The sequence below is a fragment of the Athene cunicularia genome (genome assembly GCF_003259725.1).
Source record: "Athene cunicularia isolate RWA chromosome 4 unlocalized genomic scaffold, athCun1 chr4_part2, whole genome shotgun sequence".
Taxonomy (NCBI): Eukaryota; Metazoa; Chordata; class Aves; order Strigiformes; family Strigidae; genus Athene; species Athene cunicularia.
Window position 1 is genome coordinate 8,240,296 of NW_020799099.1, and position 9,225 is coordinate 8,249,520.

Here is a 9,225-nt window from a genome sequence, read left to right on the forward strand (position 1 = left end):
AAGACAGTCATCCAAAGGAACCACACGATGGTGTTAACACAGAAGTGAAAGATGAGTTACTGACTCTCTTCCCTAGACAGGCTGTTTGCAACACTGGCAGCAGGATGACTCTCAGTGTAGCTGAGTGCACAGCAAGCACTGCACAAGCACCCACTTTGCTGGGAGAGGGCAAGAATGCATTAGGAGGAGGAATCCTGCTTTCTTTCCCTTTCTACTCCCCACAAAGAGACCATTTCTGCATTTGATCTTGCAGGACTTGCTTTTCCTTGCAACAGCAGAAGAAATTGTAGGGAGGAAGATGTTGATATTGACCTATATGAAGGGATTTTAACTACAGGACTTGAAAATCCTCTTACATTACATCACTTAATGATACTCAGAGGATGGTCTGGAGTTATTAAATTCCACTTTGCCAAAAGACAGAACATGAATGTCAATAAACTCACTTTACCTAAACCTCCATAACCCTATTTTAAGTTGAACAGAGCAGGGATCCTTCTCCATCACTGCATAAACCCCAATCGATAGGTCACTCCAGGAAATAAAGGACCATTGTCATCATTTATCTTCTGCAGAACCAGGGTCCAATGAGTCAAAGGCTAAGGTAGACTGATATAAATTCCTTAATCATGATGTAAAGAAGCACAGGGTAAGCTCAGTTTAAATACTCAGGTTTTACATTTGTAGTTTGGTTATTTTCCCCAAAAGAAGAAAGATTAAACCTTCTTGCGAGTTTCTAGTAAAACACCATGGTTTAAGCCAAACTCAGTTCCCATTCTTGCTAGTCAGAAGGATGACTGAAAAAGCACATGCTGAGTAACATATTTATTCAGATTCTTCTTGTTTATCAGATCATGGTTAGAATAACACTACATTTGCCATAGAAGACCAAATCACTGTTTGTGTCTAGTGAGATGCAGTCAGAGCATGCAGATGCAGCATTTTGATTTGTTTTTCATTGATTAGTAAGATGATCTAAAATATTTTAGATGTACCTCTCATCTCATACACACTTACCAAATCAGGTTTTGTACAAGAACCTAATTAATCTGTTGGACAAAGTGAAATAGAGATGGCAATCATGTCTGAGTACTAGAACCAGTTTAACTTTAACCTCTCATTTCCATTTATGCATTTAAAGAGGAAAACACACTTTTCTCTCTTTTTCAACAGCCAACCAATCCTTCAGTTGTCAACAAACCTGTCACTGAACTTGGCTGAGTTAAGCTACAGGAAAGCAAAAAGAACGGTAGTCTTCTTACACATCCTCATAAATACAGTTTCCTGCTCTCAGATTGCTAACTTCATAGCACAGCTGGGGAGCAAGCAGCCAAATTTCCCAGCCCAAGATGGGACTGGAGAGGGTAGGAGCCCAAATTCTTAATAAAGCTCTGCAGCGTATCAGTGATTAGTGACACATTCCAGCAGCTAGCCCAAGGTGAAGTTTTCACAGAGCACCTCTCCAATTCCCCGCTGATAAAAACAGTGTTTTTCTGAACAGGTTTATTTAAGCCTGTGGCAAAATCATAAAATCACTAGTAGGGCCATGCAAGGGTCATAATGTGAGCAGCAAGTACCTTACTGTCGAGCTTCTTCATGGTGACCAAGTCTAGGGACTTCAATGAGTGTCCAGTTGGTGCAATGAAATACAGGCAGGCGTGAATCCTGGTGTCATGGTAATTGAACAGGGATCGTTTGATCTTCAGCTCTTCTTGCAAGTAGGCTTCAAACTGTGCATCGATATATTCTACTATAGGCTTGTAGCTGAAGAGAGAAAACACAGCACAGAGAAAACCAGGGCATTCACTGTTGGGACAACAAAGGTCACTGATCAACACTCGGGAAGCTTCACGGGTACTCTACATTATGGGACAAGCACAGCTGTTAGGACCCTCCATGCCCAACCTAAAGTCCCTCCTTAGCAAGCATGTGTTTCCACTTGGTACGCAGGGAGAGCATTATGGACGTATTAGCAAGACCAAGTGGCAGAGAGCCTGGACTTCAGGTGCATGGAAACCACACAAGGCTGCTGCCCTGTAAAGAATATATTTTGCGGTCACTCCAGTTAAAGTCTGAGCTGCTGCTCCGTCAATGTCTGAGAATCATCCGATACCAGAAAACATAAACTTGGAACCACCACCTACCCTAGCTTATCCAAAAGATTTTTTTTGTGTGATCTTAGAAGAGGGAAGGGAGATTCACAAGGGGATAAAAGGAACTTTTTGGTAATTGGAGTCTGTGAGCAAAGGTCAGGAGACAACTGCACTGTTCATGTACTCTGAGGGGACCACTCTGCTGGAGAAGAAAAAGCTGGTGCAGTGTAGCATGCCCTGATCTAACCGATTGTGCTTCTGGAAAGGAAACTTCTCAGTTTGTTTCTCCCTCCACCAAGGGCAGCCTCAGGATCTCCAGCCCAAGGAAGCTCCCGAAGGGGGGCACTGAGACCAAGGCACCAAGAGAACACTGCCACTGCCTCAAGCACTGGATTCACAGCAGTGTTCAATGCCCTCCCTCAAAAGCAGTTGCGAGGAGGAAATAAACCATCAGGAGTTTTCAGGTCTTCCGGAAACACCCTTCTGACAGGCAGCCAGCAAAGCTCTGGTCTGGCCCCTCTGCTTCGGATGCCAGAGCAGCTGTTTGAGCAGTTGCTCAAAACCCTTGGTGAAGCAGAGCAGACTCTTACTTGATTTACCAAGTGAGAGCTATAGCAAAAGACAGCCAGTGCTGCATGAGGGCAGACAACACCAGAGACCCCGTAGGGTGCTACCACACACAGCTTGTTAATTTGCAGGCACAGAGGGTGTCATGAATATCACGGTGGGTTTGTAACACATCTGCTGCTCTCGTTTCTTTGCTTTTGGAAGTTCTGTCTCTGACCACGAGATCCCAAAAATCTCAGGCAGAGGCATGTTGCAAAGAAAGCACTGAGGCCTTACACGGGGAGATTGTATTAGAGAAAGCACTGTAAAAAAGCAGAGCAAAAAAAGGACTGGGAGGACTCAAAACAGGAGCACAGAGAAAATCCCACCCACTGCAGCCATATGTGTCGGCACACAGCAGGAGGACAAAAGCTGTCCCTAAGCTCTGCTGCCCCGTGACTGCCCCTCTCTCCAGCTGCCCAGGAGAGAAGTTGGAGGGGCTTCACCACCAAGACTGTCGGCTCTTCTTGTCTGCTGAATGAAGCAAATGCAAAGTGACCCGACAGTAACAAGCTGCAGAGCATCCCCACTCTGAGCACCTGCTCCTCCTCTGAGCAGCTTCTGTTCTCGCCCGAGAGCATATGGCAGCGTCTGACGTGCAGAGCTCACCCTCCAGCCAGCACGTGCCCCTTGCCGTTTTGGCTCTGTAGCGTTAGTTAGGAGCAGGAGCCACAAAGCAGGGGCAACAGTTATATTTTGATGTCAGGTCAAACAGCAAAGAAGCATTACAGAAATAAAGCATTGTTAAATCTTTTTTTTTAAATCTACAGAGTTTTCCTTACGAAACAGGAATCAGAACCTGCTCAATCTCCATGCTAACAGGGATCCCGAGGGCAACTTTGATGTTAAGCTTACATTCACTGTTTATCTACCTAGTGTTCTAATAGCTTTTGGTCAGCATGCCCCTCACTCGGCAAGGTGCAGAGAAGAGGATCACAAACAACCCTCCAGAGGGAGCTGGGATTACTGCAACAAGGGAACATAAGGCTCTAATGTATAGGAAATGTATGAATTAGCACATTAGCCATGACCACAGAAGGACTAGTATTAACACTATTGCACAAGCCCATATGGACGGACACAAGGGATTGGGTAGGCTGCCCAGAATATTTACTTTGTGCACACAACATGAAAATCAGCACCTAGGTACAACATTAAAGTAAAACCAACTCTGACTTGAACATTGCAGGATGGTATGAACAGTAACTATGATCTGAGGTCCAGCTCCCTAAAAGATGCATGCAATTGCAGTTTAAATTTGTGATTTCAAATATTTACATGTTTCAACTCAAGCAGAGACTTCAACTAAGCTGCACAGAGACAGGAGGGCAGAAACACAGTTTCCATTCTGTAGCCTAGTTGATCTCTTTGTTCTTCACTTCAGCTTCCCATCACTTCTACCCATCTCTTGCGGTGAGTGATACTAGCTGCCACACTTGGATCAAGAAACACCCCCAGGAACAGTGAGGAACCTACTCCCCACACAGGGTCTGGCCATTCTGATCTAAGAGCACATCAGCATAAGGATTCCTGCTCCTGACAGAAATAAATTTACCTGTCATCTTTGTTAATTTGATCGCCAAATCCAACTGTGTCGACAATAGTCAGCTTCAGACGGACGTTACTCTCCTGGAGCTCGTAACTCCTGGCTTTCAATCTCACACCAGGCTCGTTGTGCGTCGCAGGTTCACTTTCAAACTTGGTATTGAACAGAGTGTCCATCAGCGTTGACTTGCCAATGCCAGTTTCGCCTAAGCAGAGAAAGGCAACGTTAGTATGGTCCCATTACTTTTCCTCACCTCATCCTCAGACACATTTGCCAGGCTAAGGAGTTATTCCACTTGGGTAGCAATGGAATCAGACTACGTGCACACAGCTAGGCAAAACAATCCCTGCAGAAACAGATGTCTTGAGACAGTCCCCATCTTTACAGATCCCCCAGGACTGAACCAGGGACTCTGTGGACATTGGGAGGTGACAGCAGCTCTGCTTTCTGCTGCTGGGCTCTGACTAATTTCCTCCACAGGTCATACTGCCTGGGTCTCTGCGGGACACCTCGCAGATATACCTGATCAAAGCACCACACGCTGGGGATGCAATCTGAAACGAGCCCCTGCTATGTAAAATCTGCTACCCTGACAGACACCGTGATAAATCAAATGCCTTCAGAGCTAAAAGTCATTACCCACAGGTGAAGATCTAGGCTGCTGTGCTGGGAAGGGCAAGAGAAATTTGTGGGCTGGGTTTTCAAGGGAGGTGTACCACAATCACAGGCCAAAAGGGGCATGACCAGAGATACTAGCACCACTGATTTCAGGGATTTTTCATTATTTCAGGGAAGGAAAGGCTTATTTCACACACACACAGAGGCACACCGTATTTTCCGGTAATATTACTGTTAACATTTCCCATGAGAAATGGAGGAATTGGAGAGGACAGTTTGAGGCTTATGAGAGTCCCTGAAGAGAAGGTACTAAATGGAAAAGAAGGGGACAAAAAACAAATTTAAAAGATTTTAAAAACCTCCACCACAACAGTTTAAGAATAGTTATTTAGACATTTGCTGAGGGAGCCCACCTCCTCAGAAAAGGGAAGAGACTCCTGCCATGATGAACCAGCAAATGCTGGTAACTGAACCCTGTTACTGGACTTGCTATACTGGCAGTGCAAGAGAGACAGTAATTCATTTCCCATAAAAGCATTTGCTTCCAGCAGTCTTCAGCTGTTGCCCATGGTTTTCACATTGGTATGACCTAACTGATGATGTAGGCTCCCTCCTGCTTGATGGCATAAAGAGCCCCAACCTCCTCACTTTGCAAGTGACATCGGGATTCAGGACAGCAAGAAGCTGTTCTTACTCAAGAAATATTTAATTATCTTTTTAAGAGTGTAGGCTCAGTCCTAGTTCTGCTATAATGTTCTTTACAGAAGCAAGTTGCAAATTCTCTGAACTCTGAGTTTGATTCCCAAGAAGATATCTGATTCTGTATGTGGTTTTATGCCTTTTTTTTTCAGCTCAGTTTCCATTCCTTTTTTCAAGAGGATCACAAAGAAAACATAGTGCAACTTGGGCAATGAAAATTTGAGTCAGAGAAATACATTAAAAGTGTAAAAAAAAAAAATCTAAAATAACATACTGTTTAAATACCAACTTTAAAACTATTACAGGTTCACTAATCCCCAGTGCAATTAGTAACATGGATGAAAGCATTAGCCTAAATCCCATTTTTAAGTCAAAAGTGTTTGGTTAGCAATTACATCCTCAAATTGCTACTGCTACCTATGCTGTGAGTAGCAGGGGCTGAGGTAACATCCTGAAGTTGCTCCAGCCAAAGCAATGCTGGGATTTGGGACAGACCTCCTGGACAGCAATGTGCAGCTCTGGCATTTGCAAGGTGGGCTTGTGAGGAAGTCCCATCCTAAGCCCCCAGAATATTAAGAAGTGGTGAAAAATAGAAATGCAATGCAAAATATCAGGTGGGAGAGGAGAGCTTGCAGCTGGGATTGCTCTCAAGCACCTTTCTGGGTTGTATACAGCTCTCCTAGCATGAAAATCTCTCTCTCAAAATATGCAACCCCCCCCTCTTAGAAAACCTCAGAAAACCATGTAGTCCACAGAAACAAATATGACTAATCAGCAACTGCCTGTTGCTCTGTGATACTCGACAGTTCATTTTGCTGGCTTTGACCATTTTCATGCTAGGCTCAGGAAGGTAAGTGATTACTTACAGCCCAGTAAAATAATCGGGCAGAGATATGCTTGTCACAGCATTCCTACACTGTAAAGCAGCAGGACACAAAGCAAGCTTTTAAAAAAAATTAACAAATGAAAGAGGGGGAAGACAGAAAGTATATATCGACGTTATAGCTCAAAATCTATGCCCACATAGAGCACAACCCACATGAAAAGATCAGTCCTAAACTGATGGCACAGACTGTTAATCTCTGAAGCTACGTATTTTAGCAAGCTCCTGATGTGAATGCAGTGGTGCTGCGTGCTGTGCTAGATGGGCTTTGCAGCGTTCTCCCATGCACACCACAATTAGAAATTACAATTATGTCCTTTCTCAAAACACAATTTCAAAAGTTGCTTTGTTGTTTGTTTGGATCTTTTCAAAGGGGGAGATTTCTATTCCTTGGACAACTGCAGCAATTTGTGTGAAATTTTAATTTGGGGCAAAAAAAATGGTTGATCAGCACATTTTACAAGAGAAAACGAGTTAGACCAAATTGCTACGTTAATGGAGACATATTAAGTCACACTAAAGAGAGGAACACTTATTGCAAGATAAAAAGGCAATTAATTTATGCCATTTTGGTCAAAGAGCCGCCTGCTAATCAAGCTGTTCCCTGCTAAATTTTAAACAGTTTCATGCTGCTAGCAGAATCACGTGAGGGTTGGTAGCTCGAGTGTGCAGAAGTACAGCTATTCTCTTGTCTCATTCTTCAATATGCAAGGCTACAGAGACGAGTCTAGTTTGTTTGCCAGATTCCTTTTCAAACGGCTCACCCTGCACTGCAGACAGAAATTCTCAACTTACTGTAGGAAAAAAAAAAAAAAAAAATCACAGTCAGAAGGTTGTGGGTTTTTTCCAGCTAATTAATGTAACTAATTAGAAGGGACAATACTCCCTTCTTGCAGGCTTAAATGAACAACGAATGGATGGATGACATTTGTAGACTGCTCTGGCAAACTAAGAGCAAAACCCACAATTTTTGTCAATTTACAGAACCACATTCTGGGGGCATCTTGAAGAGGTGTACCAATAGGTCAAAGTTGTTCGGGCACACTGCTTCCCAGGGCTGAGCAACAGATTTCCAATTGTATAGTATCCATAGAGTACCAAGACAGCAGATATCTCCTACAGCCAAGAGAGGAAGTCACCTCCCCATATTTCACCCTCTGAACAATTTGGGAAAAGTAACACAGTGAGTCAGGCTATACAACCAGCTTGCAGCACCCAGATTAAATACAGCAGAGAACAGGTGACAGGCTTTGTTCTCAACTATATCATTTGAAGACTAAAAATGGCATCGCTTCCAACTGGAGAAACTAAGAATATAACGAGACAGACTGGCAAAGCCTGGAAGGGAAGGAATGCAATTTACTGAGAAACAGCCTCCGCGCCCAAACCAGAGAAAGGCAGATTTAAGTTAACGTTCTTTTAAAAATACATTTAGCTCAGTTTCCTTGTGGACAGCCCTTGAGGAAAACAGAATCATAGGACGATCAAAGGGTATATTTCAAACAGCTAGAAATTTCCATGCTTTGACTCAGGGGACAGGGTAAAGCAAAGGAAAAGAGGGATACTAGATCTCACCCTGAGGCAGCTCTGGGAAGAAACTGTCACTTCCCTGCCACGATGGTCCCCACTAGCTCAGATCTTACCCTTCGCAGGAGGGAGAAGGTGCCAATTTGTAGAAACGTATGCACTCCTTGGTGTGAACTTACTGCCCAGCAGCGCAGGATGACTTACCCACACAGAGGATGTTGAAGCAGAAGCCCTGTGATGTTGACTTGTTGACCAACTGATCGGGGAGGCTGTCGAAGCCCACATGGCCGGAGAGGGACAGGTTCCTAAGGTCATCGCTCTGTAAGACCAAGAAGAAAGGCATTTAACAGAGTTGCAACACTCCTGTCAAGGAAGAAGGTTGTGCCTAGCCCTGTTAGAACTGTGTAAAGATGCATGAGTTTAGGGACACGGGATCCTTCTGTCTTAGGTTTGCCTCCCAGACGTGTTCTCCTTTTACTTCTATCCAGCTCTCTGCTGTGGGGCTCAGGAGCTAAAATATCCCCAACACTAAGGCATACAAACACCACCAGACCATTTCTCCATGCCCGCAACTAATAAACCATGATTCTGTACCAATCAAACACCCAAACATCGTTTCTGAGGCCTCAGCATCACATATCCCTAATGTTACCCCAAGATTATTTAGGCAGATACCTAGAAGGGGCACAGTCAAACATGGTCACAGCTGCAAGCAAACCCATTCCTGTTTAATCGGTTAAGCAGCTGACTGCCTCCTCCATGTCCGCTGCACAGCTCTACAGCGGAACGCAGCCCACCTTCCCTTTCAAACCTCCCCAAAGCACTTCCCCAAACCACACAATAAGGCCAGCTCTCACAAACAGTACATGAAAGAGCGACACAGGTTGCAATGTCATCCTGGTTGCAACTCCAAAATTTATGCCTAATAGAAATCTGTGTAGGCCAGCAGAGAGCCAAGCTCATGCTCTTCTTGGCTCAGTTTGTTAATGGGAAGAAGCTGCTCTCTTGAACTTGCTCTATCCTCCCAGCAGAACAAGGGAAACACCATCACTCCTGCACTTTTGCTGTAACCCTTCAGCATGACTACAGCAGGACATAGCTTAGATGGCGACACTGTCTCTAAAATCAGCTAAATCTCTTTCCAGCTTTTACAGGCCTGGATCAGAAGAGGAAAAAAAAAAAGAGTGCATGCTGCTCTGCGGATGCCCTGGTTTACAAATAGCCTTATCCGACACGAGGTGAAAAGCAGGACA

The 9,225-nt window shown here is 44.3% G+C and overlaps 1 protein-coding gene across 2 annotated transcripts in view; it reads right to left on the reverse strand.

Annotated features, from left to right (window-relative positions):
- SEPT11 (septin 11) overlaps positions 1-8,297 on the reverse strand; it is a 30,729-nt gene extending 22,432 nt beyond the window's left edge. The window contains exons 1-3 of one of the 2 annotated variants that reach the window (XM_026847585.1): positions 8,177-8,288; positions 4,255-4,450; positions 1,578-1,764 (exon numbers count right to left, since the gene is read on the reverse strand). In XM_026847585.1, the coding sequence (XP_026703386.1) occupies positions 1,578-1,764; positions 4,255-4,421 (354 nt within the window). In that variant the 5' untranslated portion in view covers positions 4,422-4,450; positions 8,177-8,288. Of the gene's footprint in view, positions 1-1,577; positions 1,765-4,254; positions 4,451-8,176 lie in introns of both variants that reach the window. The other variant, XM_026847586.1, reaches the window with a different exon arrangement.
- Positions 8,298-9,225: the final 928 nt, after the last annotated feature.